The sequence below is a fragment of the Gigantopelta aegis genome, chromosome 9 (assembly GCF_016097555.1).
Source record: "Gigantopelta aegis isolate Gae_Host chromosome 9, Gae_host_genome, whole genome shotgun sequence".
Lineage (NCBI taxonomy): Eukaryota > Metazoa > Mollusca > Gastropoda > Neomphalida > Peltospiridae > Gigantopelta > Gigantopelta aegis.
The window spans coordinates 60,518,198-60,537,526 of record NC_054707.1 but is presented as its reverse complement, the minus strand read 5'-3'; the positions used below and the strand labels follow the sequence as shown (position 1 = coordinate 60,537,526).

The following is a 19,329-nucleotide window of genomic DNA, read 5'->3' as shown; positions in this document are numbered from 1 at the left end:
GTTTCTCTGCGGTTCACTGAGACGTGGCATGTCCTGGATTGTCAACTGTCGGCCAGATACAGAGGCCAGGCAAGCGAACACCCTGCACTTTTATACTGTCGGTGTTCATGTTGCACGTGCAGACAACGCACGTGCAGTGGTGACATGGTTTGGACGTGGCTGCGTTTTTGCGAATATTCACATTTTGGAACTTTATTGTACAGTAGCTGCGTTTTATCGAATGTAACCGTGGGAATGTGTTTGGGACATGCAATGACCTTATATTCACAAAGCATGAACCGGTAGGAAACATAAAATCGGAGTTATAACCCATTTGCACCCTTTTGCGTTTCTTTTTTTGAAGAGTATATATATATATATATATATATATATATATATATATATATATATATATATGTACTCTTTACATAATTAACTCAAAGCTATCAAAATAGTAATGTCTTGTGTTAACAAAAATCCATAGCCAAAATAAAGAAGTATATATTATAGAGAGAACATTTTCATGGTGTGTCCATGGCAGAAACATTATTTTGATAATTCACAGATTTGGTCAATTTTAACTTGTAGTTTTAAAGGAAACCTGCTATATTTTTTCCATCTTTTATATGCACTTTCCCATAGTCAGGACAGCACAGGATATACCAATCATGGTGCAATGCATGATGCAGTCACCTCAGCCGAGCGCTCTACTGACTTGAGACGTGAAGACTTAACCACCACTTTATGAATAAGTAGCTTTTGTAATTGGGGTCCTCATGCACTATCGGTATAGGATCGATCCCATTGGGCTTTTGTTTGTTCTAGCCATTGTTCCACAACTGGTATGTCTGTGAGATGATGTGCACATATAAAAGATCCCTTCTTGTTAATTGAAAAGAGTAGCCGATGGAGTGACGGCAGTGGGTTTCCTCTCTGATTATTTCTATGGTCATTAACCATAAATGTATATTCGACACTTTGTAGCCGTAATTAAAATGTGTTTAGTGCATCAATAAATAAAATATTTCTTTCTTTTCTTTATTGCTCATGGGTAATTCTTATCATTCTTTGTAGACAGGTGATTTGTTTGCATAATAACTAGGTAGGACATATTTGGTCCCATACAATGAATTATAATAACTTGAACTTGATCTTTAATTTTGTTGAAGGTTTACAACAGTACTTGCTCACAAGTGACAGATAATTCGTAACTCCTAGTAGTGAGTTGGTTATTGTTTTTGCTATTCTAGTAACTCATGTACATGTTTTTAAACAGAAAATTCCTAAGCTTTTTTAACACTTCAATTTTGTGTTTATATCCAACCAAGGTCCAAGCATGCTGTCCTGGACACACATAGTAACAGTTTTTGTCTGTCTGTCTAGGACAGTGGGTTAATGATTAGTGGTTAGTATAAGCAGCTTTATACTCTGATATCCACTGAGTCGTTAAAACTCACTGTGGGTTGGACCTTTTACCAGCCTTAAGTACAACAGCTTAACCACTGGGAATGGTCTACTGGATTTTCACATATTACTTGTGTGTCCTTATATCTGTATTGTGCCACGCCTACTTACCTCTGTACATATAGCACAGTACTCGAAGCAGTCCCAAGATGAAAATGTATATACTACATTTAAAAACCCGATGTTGATACATGTATATGCTTATTTAAAATGAAAATTTGAAATCAAAACATATGTTGATACAGAAAATGAAAACAAATTAAGTTAATACAGAAAAAATAAAAAACTTGTCTTAATACATACATCTATATTCAAAATTATTTTATTTATTTATTTAATGTTGGGGCCATTTAAGGAGAACTATATCACTCTTGCTCCCCATCACACTCCTAGTTTAAGGAGAGCAATTTTTAGCTCCCCTTTGCATGTGAATTTATATGGTGTTATTGTAGTAATATCATAAACGGTTCCCCATAACCTAAGTTGAGATCTCACTAATGGTTAATGCAATCATCAGGTAGAAATTTAAAACTGCACCTGTCTGAGACTGACTTGTATAATGTACAAGTCTCTAAATGACTGTCATCTACTTACCACTTGTGACACCCAATAGCCGATGTGTATTTTTGTGCTGGAATGTCGTTAAACATTCATTCATTCATTCATCCATTCTTTCCACAGCAAACCATTCCATTAGATATACATAATATAATTGAAACGTAGCTGCTGTTTCTGCTTTATTAACTTACTTTTTGGTGTTGGCAAGGCCGGTGCAAAACCATACAATTATTGAACAATACTTTCTTTTGCTTCATTAAATGACTCTGACATGGGGTGTGACGTTCAATAGGCTGTGGGTTACCGGAAGTGCTGGCAACTATTTTTCTGATGAAAATACACAATGTCCGCAAAGTGGTGGACACACAAGTTACTATGCATACTGACCACATTGTCTGTCACTGGTGAGCTTATTGAGAGGAGGAAATGACCAACATTTATTATGGAAAAGATCGGAACAAAAAAACCCTGATATCGCGGTGAAAGGACCGTCGTGCAACTCTAATTATATGATATTATATGACGGCTTTTAGATCCTAGTATACATGCTTGGGTTGCCAAGACAACTGAAGTAGATATAGTAATATTAGTGAGACTGGTAAATGAAAATTCATAAGTACCAATTAGTGTATGAAGAATGAAGGCTTACATGGTCTACTCGTAATATACTTGTAGGCTGAGTTCAGTCACTTTTCTTTGTCATGATCACAGGTGCTTAGGTTGTAGGATCAAACCCCTTCTGAGGAAGGAAGGAAATGTTTTATTTAACGACACACTCAACACATTTTATTTACGGTTATATGGCGTCAGACATGGTTAAGGACCACACAGATATAGAGAGGAAACCCGCTGTCGCCACTTCATGAGTACTCTTTTTCAATTAGCAGCAAGGGATCTTTTATATGCACCATCCCACAGACAGGATAACACATAGCACTGCCTTTGATATACCCGTCGTGGTGCACTGGCTGGAGCGAAAAATTAGCCCATCGACAGGAATCGATCCCAGACCGACCCCACATCAAGCGAATGCTTTATCACTGGGCTACGTCCTGCCTCCCCCTTCTGGGGATCCATTCTCTGGTTAGATCCCCCCTGCCCCCCCATCCAAACCAGTACCCCACAACTGGGATATCATAGGCTGTGGTATGTGCTGTCCTGCATATAGGAAAATGAAAAATGATGCTAATGGAAAAATGTAGCTGGTTTCATCTATGTCCGAATTCTTAGCCCAGTAGTAAGGTGCTCGCTTGATGCATGGTCAGTCTGGGATCAAATCACATCGGTGAGCCCATTTGGCTATTTCTCATTCCAGCCAGTACACCACAACTGGTATATCAATGATTGTGGTATGTGCTGTCCTGTCTGTGGGATGGTAAATATAAAAGATCCATTGCTATATTAAACTTACCAAATGTTTTATATCCAATAGCCAATGATTAATAAATCAGTGTGCTCTAGTGGTGTCGTTATACAAAACAAACTTTGACTATGTCAGAATTATCAAATGTTTCACCTCCAGTAGCTGATGATAAATAAAACAATGTGCTCTAGTGGTGTCTTTAAACAAGTCAAATTTTTAACTGTCATGATTATATACAGGGTTTTAAGTTTATTGGGATGACAAACACCTGATGTATGCAAATTGAGCATAAAATAGACGATATAGTGCTAGGGACCTTTTCCTTAATTTAGGATCCCATATGGGAACTTTAAAGGGATGGCCAAGTTGTGGCTGTGGACCTTGGTGAAACGTTTTATTATTTATGATCTACAATACTGATCTTATTGATTTTAGTTCACATGGATGATGCACATTTATGCATTTTGTCCTGGGTTTTTTTATTTTATTAATTAATAATACCTTTTTGGGTGCTTTATAAAGGCAATTTTAGAATTAATTACTGAAAAAGGCTTGTTTAATCTCAGGGCAGCATGGTGCTGATTAAGGCAAGATGGTGCTAGACTATTGAGGCATGGTGCTGCACCATGCTAAAACAAGCTAGGGAAAACACTACATGCACATTTATGCATTTTGTCCTGGGTTTCTTTTTGTCCTTTTTTTTTGGGGGGGGGGGGGGTGTTGTGTATAATTTTTGTATTAAGCATTTTTACACTTGTACCTTTTCCAATTTACAACACTTGTATTCTTGTGCAATCATATTGTATGAAATGCGTGGTCATGAATCTGAATAATGTGATATGGTATTAAAACGAGCCACGCTTCAAAATTCAATTTGATTTGCATGTGCCACCAAGGTTTTACTGAAAGTTGTTATTTCTCTATTCCATTTCCAGTCAATTACAGGCCTTGTCTGCTATTTTCATTTACACTGTGGAAAATTGGCATTTTACCATGAAGTATGTAGGTCCCCAAAGTCAGTGTTTCTTCTCTAGTCGCTGAACTCCAGCTGCTAAATGGAACAGGATATAACATCACATGTAGTGGTAGAGTGCTGAGATGCTGTGGGGCATAGGATCAATGCTCTTTAGTGGATTTACAGAACGTTTTATATGGGATTTAACTAGGTCTTTAGAGCAATTGTCAGGGTTTGACCCCCACCCCTCCTTTTTTTTCAAAGAGTTTTCCTGTAAACACAATTTAAAAAAGAAAAGACATAACTGCCTATATTAAGCAGCCACATGTTTTGTGAATAAATGTTTTAACAAAATGTAATTTTACTATTATATCAAATCTTATATTAGATAGTACAGATTTAAAAATGAAAATAAAATTCTTATATATTTTAAAATCTGCTAACACTATTTTTTGATGTTACATATGCAGTCAAACACCTAAAAACCAGATTCTCAGTAAACTGGAATTAACTCAAAACTGGATGTTTTTCACGGTCCTTTTTCAAATATAAATACAGAACAGAACCTCTCTAAACCAGATATCCCGTAAACTGGACTTTTGCTTGATTCCATGGGTGTCCAGTTTAGAGAGGTTTCACTGTATAAGTGGAGGATTAGGGTGTTTGTTATCCATCCCGATCTTCATTTCCCAAAAGACAAGCTGCAAGACTTACTGTTACTTACTGTGTAAACCACTTGCACCAACCAATGATCCATAACTGGTTCAACAAAGGCCATGGTTTGTGCTATGCTGCCTGTGGAAAGGGCAAATATAAGATCCCTTGCTGCCTGTCGTAAAAGAGTAGCCTATGTGGCGACAGCAGGTTTCCTCTAAAAAAAATCAAGTGTCAGAGTGACCATATGTTTGACGTCCAATAGCCAATGATAAGATAAAAAATCAATGTGCTCTAGTGGCGTCGTTAAATAAAACAAACTTTTTTTTTTTTACATGTAGTTTACCGGTACTTGGTGCATATCAAACAGAAAAATCGTACAGATCCTTGTTGTTGAAATGCAAATGAACAATACAAACTGAGCCCACATAAAATTTAACTACCTTCAGCTTGGCATTTAGAGTTTTCAATTTAAATGAAAATTATTCTGGTCATTAAATTCAAGCATCCTGTTTTATTATGATCATTTGGTCATTATCTACATGTATCATTGTATGATACATATTACATATAAATAGGTGAGTAAATAAATATTAATGATTTCTTCATGTTCTGTAATAAATATTTAAACCCTGTCTCATTGACTGGGTTTTTTGGGTCAGTTATTTCATTTTGGCTTGATGTAAAGAGAAAAGGAAAAGTATTTTGAAAATAACAATAATGTTGTGTTTTTATTTATAATTTGTAAAGACATTGGTCCAAGAGGTAAATAAAACAGCACTACTTTTGATGAAGAATGAAATTATACTTTCTCTGTTAATTGGGGTGCGGGACATAGCCCAGTGGTAAACCGTCCACTTGATGCGCGGTCGGTCCAGGATCGATCCTCATCAGCAGACTCATTGGGCTATTTCTCGTTCCAGCCAGTGTTCCACAACTGGTGTAACAAAAGGCTGTGGTATGTACTATCCTGTCTGTAGGATGGTGCATATACAAGATCCCTTGCTGCTAATCGAAAAGAGAAGCCCATGAAGTGGCAACAGCAGGTTTCCTCTCTCAATATCTGTGTGGTTCTTAATCATATGTCCGACGCCATATAACTGTAAATAAAATGTGTTGAGTGTGTCGTTAAATAAAACATTTCCTTTCCTTCGCTATTGATTTATCAACTTTCAGTCAGTGCAAATAGACAAGGAAGATAAAGTGTCACTTAACAGGAAAATGATCATAGAGAAAAAGAGAAAAAATAAAACAATGCTAAAGTTTACAACAAATGGCGAATAAATTTATTCTGATCCTATTTTTAAAACGATAAAAGATAATCAAATAGTGATATCACAACTGATATTTTTCTTTCTTTTTTTAATTATTATTATTATTTAGAGGACAAGAAATTAAATAATTGAACTGAATTTAATTGTATGGTTTCTATTGATTAAAACACTCAAGCTATTGATAATCACTATGCTGTTTACTTTTTATTGATACTAACATTCTTTCACATAAACTGGATGCAACTGTGCAAGAAAAGTAATTTTGAGGTTACAAGAGTTGTGTCCCTTCAATTCCATACAAGAGTAAATTTGTTTTCATATCAAGTTTTATAATACATGTATGTATCTTTAACATTATGATATTATTGTTGTTTTATAGCAGACAAGCATTCAAACATCTGCATTTCATAAATAAATGTTTGTTAAATATATTTTATATTAAATTTTATTTTAAAGCTGGTACAATTTATGTACTGAATTTTAGTATTTTTATGATATCTGTTGGAATCAAGAGGCTTGCATAATTCATTTTTTGTTCCTAACTTTTGATATTGAAGGCATCGAAAGTATCTACTTTTGCATTAAGTTTTCACATTTAGCACCATTTCTCTCAAATTAAGTCTTAGACCAACCTGTGTATTTTCATGTTGGTGCATGTTCCAAAAGTTTAAAATGAAACTCAGAACAGTACTCACTGTAACCCAGAATTCCCTCAAAAGCAGATATCTTTCAGGCCCTTTTTAAATATCTGCATATGTATAACAGAATCTATCTAAACCAGATACTGTCAATACTGAACGTTTTACTTGATTTGGAAGAGTGTCAATGTATTTTTATTTTTAATTACACTACTTCACTGTTAGCTCAGTATATTACCCTTACTGAAGAACTACATGCACTACCATGGTTTCCCATAATTAATCCAACCCAAAGTGAATTCCATGGGCTTAAAAATGGGAAATTTTACCTTTTTAAAATTGTATAATATTGAGTGACACATTTTCAGTGTACTAGAATTAAAGATGCTTTATCATAGTTAAAATGTAAAATTTCAATATCTTTTCATTTAACTGATAAATACAAAAAATAATAATAAAAACATCTTAAAACTAATCAATATCAGATATGTTTAAGTAATTAAATAATTTGATAATATATGAAAATTGTAATGCTCTCGTTTTGCCAAGAATCCGTAGCTAATTTAAACAGAAATTACACATGAAATAAACATCATGTGTCTACTAATATAATAGCAATTATACTGACTGGCGTCAGAATCACTAACTATATAGCTCTTCCCTTTCCTCAACTATCAAACTAAAGTGGCTAGAATGCATGTATGTATTGTGGAATTAATAACCACCACTCTCTCCCCCCACCCACACACACCTGATATTGAAACATGTTTTGTATTTACTAAGGTTGTCTTGGAACGATAATTATTATGTACTCCGTTGCTATCCTAACTTACACCTTTTGTCTTTTTAATTTATTATTTATTTATTTTTCTTTCTTTTTTTCTTTCTTTTTTTTCCAAAACATTTTTTAAAATCTTAATAAAATCCTTGGGCCAAATTTCAGATAAAACGTTATCTGTCAATGGTAATATTTTTATTATTTAAGCCTGGGGCTTAAATACGGGAAATCCTGGTATGATGTAGATAAATCGTAAATCTGACATTACAAGTTACTTCTTTCATAAAATAAATTAAACTTTTTAATTAATTTTATTTTTTAAACATGTATTGAGATTTGTGTTCAGAAAAGAAAAAAACAAGATTTTTCTGGTTTCTTTTCTACAACAGGAAACGTTTCTTAGTATTTTAGTTTTTAAAATTGCTCATAATATCAAACATAGTTTATTGGTATAGGTGTGACCCGTGAAAATAGCTTGAGTTTTGATTTCATTTGCAGTCTCTCTTTCTCTTAGTGTGATTAACTTAAAACAGGAAGTACTTGAAATTGTCCTTGCTGAAATACAGAAACAATTTCCTCATACTAAAGTGTTAATACCTTCAAACATTCATGCTCCTGGTGTTTTTGTGTGAAATTTAAATATCATTAAAACGTATCTTTTTCTAGTATTAGCATTTAAAAAAACTGTTGTTTTTTTTGTTTTGTTTTTTATGTAGTTGTTAATTTTTTATGTAATTTTATATTTTATGATTAAGTTGTAAAAGCAATTTGATCTTTATTAAATATATATATAAACATATTTGACAAATTTAGCTTTGTGCCTACATCATGTAGATGGTCCTGCAGGAGATGTGATGTGGTCGCTATTCGTGGAATGTCTCAGTGGTGTCATATTTGATCATTAGATGATCTCTGTTGGTGGGTTAATATTTTAAGAATGTTACAACAGCAGTGACTGTTACGTTTCTCTTGTTTGGAATAGAGAACTGGTTCGTGTTTAAGTTTCTTGCTCTCAGACACAACATAATAAACTCGTGTGACACAATAGTAGAAGTCTCGGACACAACATAATAGAAGTGTTGTAATTATAACCATGAGCTGGCGCCTCAAGCAGGGAAGTTTATGGGATAAGCTCTACATACTACTTAGATGGTGTGCAGTTGGTATTTTTTCCTTTATTTTTCTGTATGTAATGTTAACTGTAAGTATGGATTATCTTGTTTTATTTCGGCAAATCCATGGCCGAGTTGTGATGGATCTCATTTTTGTTAATTAAATTAATCTTTTTTTTTTTAGTACTTAGAATTTTTTTTTTAAAAATTCCTTTCTTTTTTTGTCTTGAATTTGTTTCAATGTTTCATATATTCAAAACAGTTTTAGACTGCATGTATATCAGAGATGTGATTTTTTTTCTTCAACTTCTTACCTGATTTCGGCTCTCTCTTTTTTTTTCTTCCTTATTATCATTATTTGTTTAGCCAAAAATAATTTTTGGAATATTTTTTATTTGATCTGAACAGCTAAAAAATTACCTTTGCTTAAATGTGATAAAGTTTTACTGTTTTAAAAGATCATTTCGTCTTTTGTTTTTAACAGGTTTTTAAAAGTATTTTAATATGTTAAGTACCAACATTGATTTACGAGTTAGTTAACAAATATAATACTGTATGTTAGTGACTGTTGACTAATAATGTATATATTTCTTGCTTGTATGCTTTCCAAATCGTAATCATGTCATTATTTAGTACAAACACGGTCACTGGTTAGTACGTACCTATACTTACTGTCAATAATTGGTATGTTACACCATTGACCGATACTTTTCCAGTGACAAATTGGGTGCGGGATATAGATGAATGGTAAAACACTTAACTGAGGGTGCAGTTGGTTGAAGGATCAATTGCCCTTAATGAAGGCAATTATTTGTATACTCACTTGCCCTACACTGGGTGGAACGTAGCCCAATGGTAAAGAGCTTGCTTGATGCATGGTCGGTGTGGGATCGATCCCTGTCGGTGGGCCCATTGGGCTATTTCTTGTTCCAGCCAGTATACCATGACTGGTATATCAAAGGCTGTGGTATGTGCTATCCTGACTGAGGGGTGGTGCATATTAAAGATCCCTTGCTACTAATGGAAAAATGTAGCGGGTTTCCATTTTGAGACTATACGTTGTTTGACATCTACTAGTCGATGATTAATACATCAGTGTACTCTAATGATGTTGTTAAACAAAACAAACTTTAAATTTCACTCACCCCGTACAAAATAAAATTTGATTTTAACCCATGTATGTAGAAGAAAAATAATGTGACAGATTCTTTACGCATAAAATAATAATTATGTTACCTCCAACTCCACCCTCATCACTTCTTTTATGTACTTACTTGTAACACCCACTAGCGGATGTATTCTTGTGCTGAGGTGTCGTTATACATTTATTCATTCCAATCCCACCACTTGTGATATTTCTGGAACAACCTTTATGAGTGATCATTGGGGTAATAATGTTAGGCGTGTGGTATATGTATATGTCATGATGTAGATCTGATACAGTTAGTCTCATAATATGATCATTTCTTAAACAGGTAAGATTAGAGCAGTTCCAAAACTGATCACAAGAGGGAGACATTTTGTTTAATACATCACGCCCATTTGTATTTAAACTTAGTATGCAGAGAGAGAAAAAAAAATGAAGCTGACTTAATGAAGATACCTAGCGCTCCTACATGTTGCTCCCCCATAATATAATAAATCTGGGAATTAGCAGCCCTTGTAAAAAAACAAATGTGGAAATAATACATGTAATTACATCCTGTGTATGGCATGGATGTGACATACAAAGTATAGCACATGCCTAGTGCACCTATCTCCCCCATAATATAATAAATCAGGGAACAGCTCTTTTCTAAAAAAAAACCAGAAGGAAATAATACATGTAATTATATCCTGTGTATAAAATGGATGTGACATACAAAGTATAGAACATGGCTAGCAAGTCTTGCCGCATATATCTGTCCATCCCACTACATTACTGTGGTAGATGTAGATCCAGTATATTTAGTGTCATAATGCGATCATTTCTCAAACAGGTAAGATTAGGGCAGTTTGTCCAATACATTTAGTGTCATAATGTGATCATTTCTTAAACAGGTAAGATTAGGGCAGTTTGTATAATATATCCATCCATACCCACAAAATGAAAAAAGTATGCAGAGAAAAAAATGTGGCTGACTGACTAAATGACAGTGCCTAGCGTGCCTACCTCCCCCATAATATAATAAACACTTGTAAAATAAAAACACCCACCAAAATAATACATGTAATTACATCCTGTGTATGATATGGATGTGACATAGAAAGTATATAGCATATGGCTAACAAGTCTTGCCACATATCTGAGTCCATCCTACATACATACTGTGGTATAAGACCATAATGGCTGGAGGCGAGCCATTGATTACACCAGCCTTGTACGGCTGACAGGTGCAGTCAGGTTGACTTGCAACAGAGATGCTGGCATTGTATAGTGTGTACGTAGTACAGTCCAACCGGACATACAACACTTCCTAGTGGTCTCCTGTCACTCCACAGCATCTCACAGTATCAGCAGATTTATCAGGCTTTCCATATCGAGTCGGTCCGTCTGTGCTTGGAGCACATATCTTTCTCTTCTTCTGCCATGCTTTGTTTGTCATCAGTCATAGTAGTACGGAAATTAGGAAATTCTTCATATGTATGCTTCTCGTCTCTCTAGTGGGAATCCTGCGTGGGTGTTGCTATTGCCAAGCTTTTTGTGGGAATTGTTTTAGCTCGTTTTTATAGCTTCCAAGGATCAACTGTCACGTAAACATATACTGTGGCTGCAAATATACAGGCTGCAGATTTTCTTCGATTTTAGTTTTGCTGCCGCTTATTATTGGAGACAGGAGAATTCGATGTGTAAACCAGACTTGCATACATGTTTTAAATTGTTTGTGTTGATGCACCTACTGTACATGTATGGTGTGATGTGAGCAGCAAGCAGCAACAGTTGGATGTTTTGGGTTTTTGTTTGTGTTTATATACGTGAGAAGATTCCAATGTATACCCCACCAGCTGGATGCTCGTTTACATTCTTGGATATCTCTGGCTGTGACGACCATAAGTATGTTTTCTGATGGCTTTCTCTTGTGACAAGCATGACTTGCAGTAGTCGTCCTTCTGTGTACTTCTAACACTTTCAACCTTCTCTTCGGCAGTGATCTCTAGTATAATCTTATATACTGAATTAACTGATCTTTTTAGAGTTGTTTATACAGAATTGGTCATCTTTGACTCTTTATATCATCTGTTTAACTCTTTCAAACTGAATACGTTATTTGTTGTAGTCAAAGATTCATTCTTTCACCTACCTTTGTTTGACCAATGGTTTTGTACTCTGGGATGTACCTGTTTGATGTAGTTTAAACTGCATGAATTTGTCTATTAACCTAACTACATCTGGCAATGTTTTAAATATAAGCCATTGAGAAAAAACAAAAAACAAAACAGTTAATTTTTGGGGGGAAATTGGGAAAAACCCCCCAAAACTAATAGCACTGTAATCAACATTTAAAGCTACCAGTAGTTATATTGTCCAAGCAATGTCTGATAGTGGTAAATTGCCTGCTGCCGGATATTTTAACTTCCCGAACAAACAAAAGATGGTGACAAGCCAAGGAAAGTCTCGATTGTTAAGGATGAGATTTTTTGAACCCATGGACATTATTTTAAGCTGTTTTCCTTGTTTTGGAATTGGATATACAGGTGAAAGGTAGGTTCTTTGTAGAACATGTTTTTTAGTTAAACGGAATATATTTCATTCAAAATACAGGCCAGTTTGTGCCACAATAAATTATCTAAGATTATTTTATTATAAAGTGATCTTTTAAGTGGTCCAAATAGAATCTATATATATAAGTTCTCAAAATATACCCAGGTATATTTGAAAGAGAGTAAGTTTATGTTCAGATGTTGTGATGTAAAGCTTTTTAGTTTAAATATGTGAGTGTATCACTGTATGTAGTTCATAGCAATTTTCTTTACAAATGGCTTCACAAAAATGTTTATGATTATATGCATATTTCATATTGAAAATTGAATCAGGAAATATTCATGAAAATATTTATATTAACACAACAAACATCAGTATCATTATTTTTGAAAACTTTGTTTAGCCAAACTACTAAAATACATGTTTGTATTGTGTTTTTGCGAAAGACAATTAAATAACGAACACGAAACCTTTTCTTCTTTATAGATTAATGTGGGTGGGTGAGCATTATGAATATGTATAGTTAATATTATTAAATGTTGAACATGTGTGACAGCATAGTGTATTCACTAATATTGATGTTATTATGTTTCATGTAGGTTGGATTCAATTACTTGTACTTCATTATTACCTACCTACTTTTCAGTCTTGTCTTGAGGACATTGACATTTACACAAAATGGAGGTGGAAATTGGAGCTGGGCGGTATACTGTATATATTATTTGGTATCGGTATTATTTCAATACTGATTTACTACACCGAGCAACTCCCAGAATACCATATCCCTGCCGTTAAGTAAAAGACTGAAAATATATCTGACAACATTACATTAACACAAACTGGCTGACAAGAAATGCATATGGACGTCATATTTTCCAAAAAAAATTCAGTCAGTAAATTATTTGCATGATGCACTTCCAAAAATGCAATGTTTGATTTCTGATTCAGTATGTGACAATCTTTGTTGTATTCATACTATTACTAATATCAGGTGTATAAAACTTAAATTACCATGCAACCATGCTTCCTGTGACCTGATAACCCCAACATTGTAATTCAAAGTGTTATTACATCATTGCCTGATAACACCTCTGTTGCTAGCATGATAACCTTGGTGTTGCTATGTGTTATCAGGTCACTAGGAATGAGTTGTGTGCATGAAGGATGTTTGCTCTATTTTCAGGTACATGTAGGTCATTTCCCCATTTATCAACCATCCATTTACAGCATTGTTGAACTGCATAAATACATTTTGCATTTATACTCCCAGTAACATGAAATTACCTCTTATTTTTTAATTCTCCATTATTCGCTCCCATTCAGAATTAGCTCGAGTTTTGAATTAAACATTTTGAAACAAAAACAGCAATTAGCTTCCTCCAAAGAATGTTTACATTGGAACAGTGTCTGATTTCACAGTCACTAGCAGCCAGTGATTAGATCTTCAGGTCACACATAAACTTGCATTTGTTTTCACACAAAAAAAGGTATAAAAGTTGTAACAGGCTTTGAAATATACGGTAATCAAAGTATTTTATTTAAAATTTGAAAACACATAACCTTTTGGCTGGCTATGCCATTCCCAAGATGCTTTCAGGCACCTACTATTATCCAACTTTCGGTAGTAGTTTCTACGCAATAATACTAATAGTTTTTATACCACTTTTAACTGAAATATATTGCTAAAATATAACTTGAAAGGGGTTGCATGGCAACAAAAAAATCAGTTTACTATGTTTTGATATTGTGGTTATTTGGCTTGGTTCAATAAAGGTGTAAAAGGCTCGCTGAAGCTTGCCTGTTACACCGTTATCTAAACCTCGCCAAATAACCACAATATCAAAACAGTAACCTGATATTCTATATTTACATGTTTATTCAGTGATACTAATGCGTGGCCCCTGGACCAAAGTGTATTTACAGTGTACAAGTTCTGTTAGTGTTGAGTTCAACATCTTCGCAAGCGAAGGTACCATTCCGTATAGAATTAGTATACTGCATTTCATACCTTGGTATAGTTACCTGCATAAACTGATCCGAAATTGACCTCATTTCATGTAGAATGGTACCTTAGCTTGCGAAGATGTGGGTTCAAATGCCTGACCTTGAACACAAACCCGTTAAAAGTTCAAATTGTACTGTTTCATAGCTGTAGATTCTTAAAAAATAGTTACCACAAGAACAATAGTGTGATATCACAGGTATGGATTATTATAGGTCACTGTTGTGTAGGTGTGACTTCATGATAAAACTTATGAATTTTCACTTGTGTTCATTTAACACAGCATCATTGTTTGAGTTAAAACATTTTTAAAATGTCTTGCGGGTTCTTGGTGACATATCTGTTATGTAGTTTTATAGAAAGCTTGACATTTATTTTTAATGAGTTTTTGAATTTATTGATAAGTGTAGATAAAAATAATATTAAATACATGATTAGGATCCTAAATAACATGGTTTTATGTGTAGCTTAATGAGCTCAGTCGTGACGGTTTCCTTTGTTGGTCTTTGAAGTTCAGTTATTCTTTTGTCCATTTGTGCATCCATGTGTATAAGCTTTTACTCATTAGCAGATTCTTTTACCAGTACAGCATACAAAATGTTTGTCATCGACTTGGATTTGCTATTCTATTCAAAACTAGCTAAAAAAAAGAGTAAAAAATGGCACAACATTTATGCTAATTTTTGTTCTTGGAGGGGTGAGGGAGAACAGTTAACCATAGTAACAAAAAGTCTTCACAAACTGAGTTTTGTAAAATCTTTTTTTTTGTAAGATATTAGAAATGGCTTATAAATTTAAATATCTCATTTGATACCTTATTCATATTGTGTTGCTGATTTGAATGTTCTTGCACCATAGCAATTAAGCCTGCAGAAGTCAAATTAGTGTTATTTATTAATTCATTCTTGCTTCTTGTTATATGCTAGGGTGTCAGAAAATGTGTCTATTATTTCTTCATTAAATGATACAGTGTGTACTAGAGAATATGAAATACATTGCACAAGTTTTATCTTAATCATGTATAATTTGTTACAGCGAATACCATGGGCTTTCTGTGTTTGAGAGGCAGGACGTAGCCTAGTGGTAAAGCACTCACTTGATGCGCAGTTAGACCGGCCTCGGTGGCGTCGTGGCAGGCCATCGGTCTACAGGCTGGTAGGTACTGGGTTCGGATCCCAGTCGAGGCATGGGATTTTTAATCCAGATACCGACTCCAAACCCTGAGTGAGTGCTCCGCAAGGCTCAATGGGTAGGTGTAAACCACTTGCACCGACCAGTAATCCATAACTGGTTCAACAAAGGCCATGGTTTGTGCTATCCTGCCTGTGGGAAGCGCAAATAAAAGATCCCTTGCTGCTAATCGGAAGAGTATCCCATGTAGTGGCGACAGCGGGTTTCCTCTCAAAATCTGTGTGGTCCTTAACCATATGTCTGACGCCATATAACCGTAAATAAAATGTGTTCAGTGCGTCGTTAAATAAAACATTTCTTTCTTTTGATGCGCAGTTGGTCTGGGATCGATCTCCGTGGGTAGGCCCAGTGGGCTATTTCTCATTCCATCCAGTGCACCACGACTGGTATATCAAAGGCTATGGTATGTACTACCCTGTCTGTGGGATGGTGCATATCCCTTGCTGCTAATCGAAGAATAGCCCATGAAGTGGCGACAGCGGGTTTCCTCTCTCAATATCTGTGTGGTCCTTAACCATATGTCTGATGCCATATATAACCGTAAATACAATGTGTTGAGTGCGTCGTTAAATAAAAACATTTCTTTCTTTGTTTGAGCTCATGCAAGAGCTGTTCCTCAGTATGGTGCAAGGGTGGAAACATTCTCATGGTCTTTTCCCTTGAGTTTGGCAAATACAGCACATATTTTTCTGTATCTCGTACTATTATAAACAACTGTAATAATATTTTCAAATATGTCCTTGTAATTTTGTGTTGATAGTTCAGTGTAATACTGGCTTATGTTTATGACAGTTCCTTATATACTGTGTCCATAGTCTGACCATAATATTTATTTTTTGTTAAAGATTTAATTTTTGGTATGTTACATGTATGTGTCAATGTGTCACTATAGGGTGTATACTACCAAATCAAATCCCATAGACGACAATAGTAACATATGTGGCTAAAACTCCTACCTGCAACGTATCAACCGACATAAACGCCACGGATATAAATACTACCACCCCTTACACTTAAAATGAATCAGAAAAAAATGGAGGTCAAGCTGCTCGTTTCTGAGATAACGGGTAGCGTCTATGACTACCCTAGTTTCGCACAAAATTCGAGTACTTTTTTTTACAGGTACTCCATACATGTTTCAAGCACAAGGCTACTTGACACATTGGTACTAGATGAAATAAAATTGCAATTTTTTTTTACCCAGATGAAACTATTATTTTTTACAACCAACACACTCACATTTATAACCAATCACAGGACTTGTGGTGTTCACTTCTCTATCAAAAGTTCGGTGCACCTCGCACTTTGACCCAGCCGGAAGTTAAAGGTTTAGTACTACCTTTATGAACTTTGAAAGCTATCAACACTGTTTTGTTGATATTTCTAGACTTTGTGATATTGATATCGTATACTTTTGTTTGATAGCCAATGTATTTTTTTATTGTGGAGTATCCATCCATCCATCCATCCATCCATCCATCCATCCAAAACCCACCCACCCATTTACTCCCCCACCCTAATCCACCCACCCAAATATACTCACTCACTCACTCACTCACTCACTCACTCACTCACTCACCCACTCACTCACTCACTCACTCACTCACTCAATCACTCTCACTCACTCACTCACTCACACACTTATTCTGTTTGACACATGTATGTATGTATATAACATAATATGATGATGGGTTTTTTTCTGTAAAGGTCATAACAGATCAGTAATCTGATTGGTTGTAATAAGTGTAATTAAACCAGACTCTTGTGGCTCATAAGGATATTGATATTATGTCATGTTTGTTTTGATCATCTGAGACTGGCAAGAAATGAGGCTTGATCTAGATGAAATATGAAATCGATGCTGCCTCTTAGGCTACTCCTACCAGTTAACAGCAAGAGAGCTTTTATTTACACTTGGGATCGATCTCAGTCGCTGGGCCCATTGGGCTATTTCCCATTCAAGACAGTGCACCACGACTGGTATATCAAAGGCTGTGGTATGTGCTATCCTGTCTGTAGGATGGGGCATATAAAAGATCCCTTGCTACTAATGGAAAACTTAGTAGGTTTTCTATATAAGACAATATGTCAAAATTATCAAATGTTTGATGTCCAATACCGATGATTAATAAGTCAGTGTGCTCTAGTGGCGGAATTAAACAAAACAAACTTTTTTTATTCACACTATAGGACAACACATATCCTGCATCATCTTCTTTAATATATACTAGTTGTGACCCATCACATCACTGGTGAGCAACTCGACCACCCAGGGTGTGGGATGTAGCTAAGTGATAGAACGCTCACCCCATGGGTGAAATCTCCTTTCCCTTCACTTTACCCTTTTCAGCCATACACAGGAGAAAGGGTTATTGACACCAATGTATACTATATACACAGTTACACATTCTGCTCTACATGTGTTTTGGGCCATATTGTAGTTAACGTGAAAATTATTTACTTGGGTTTTTTTCTTTACAGTGATGGCGGCTTCTTGTCTCATAACTCATCTCGTGACACCTACCCAGCTCCCATCCCAACCAAGATCGTCAACTTCAACTCAAAGGAGGAAACAGTACGCTCCGACCCCTACTACGACCTGCCGGCCTATGATGAATACTTGGTAAGTAACTGCAGACATACACTGATGCAAAGAAATAAGGGATCACAACAACACTAACAGCAGGGATGTGATTTTTCAGTTTTTGATCTGATTTCAGTTTTTTTTGCATAAAATAATTTTCACAAAATAGACTGGATTTGATCGGAAATGCTAAAAAATTACCTTTATTTAGATATTGTATAGATATTTCAGCTTTTAAAAGATATTTTCAGCTTTTATTTTAAAATAGGTATCACATCACTGTAACAGAGAAGAGTGAATGCAAACAAAACTTTCATCCATAGTGTAATGGAGTTAACAATGTTATTGGCAATCAGTCCCACATTACTGACATTCAGTGTCACATTACATCTTAGTATTTTATGCAAACATTATGACACTAATAGTGAATTAAATGTGATCTACAATAGATCTTCCCTAATTTCTTTCTCTGAGTATATTATATGTTTAAAAGCAAGGTGACCTACTTCTGACTGAATCGCAAGGGTTATGTCACTGCAAATATGCACTATGTATATGTTTATCTTTGGCTAACATTTTCTACCACATGCCATTTTGCCACATTTTAAACATTTATCTGTAGAGTTAACTAAAAATATTGAAATTATTTATTCTGGGGGTGGGACCGCCCAGTAGTAAAGTGTTTGCTTAATGTGTGCTTGGTCTAGAATTGATCCCCATTGGTGGGCCTATTGGGCTATTTTGTGTTCCAGCCAGTGCTCCACAACTGGTGTAACAAAGACCATGGTATCTACTATCCTGTCAGTGGGATGCTGCATATAAAAGATTCCTTGGTGCTAATTGAAAAGAGTAGCCCATGGAGTGTCGGCAGCTGATTGTGGTTGTGCGTTGAGTGCAGCATTAAACAAAACATTTCTTTATTTTTCTCCTTTGGATTATGATGTCACTCATTCTTGTTAAACAACATGTACACGTTTACCTTTATTTGTATTATTGCACTTCATCTTTTTATACATCTTGTTACTGTGTGCACTCTCTCATATACCTAGTTTTTAAACACTAAGGCATAATTTTCACCTAGACTCTAGTTTCAGC

General features: G+C 35.1%; 1 protein-coding gene across 4 annotated transcripts in view; it reads left to right on the top strand.

The window, feature by feature from the left end:
* LOC121381869 (tyrosine-protein phosphatase non-receptor type 4-like) overlaps window positions 1-19,329 on the top strand; it is a 159,381-nt gene that overhangs the window by 100,012 nt on the left and 40,040 nt on the right. For all 4 annotated transcript variants that reach the window (XM_041511254.1, XM_041511253.1, XM_041511255.1 and 1 more), the window contains one exon: window positions 18,132-18,273. In XM_041511254.1, the coding sequence (XP_041367188.1) occupies window positions 18,132-18,273 (142 nt within the window). The remainder of the gene's footprint in view (window positions 1-18,131; window positions 18,274-19,329) is intronic.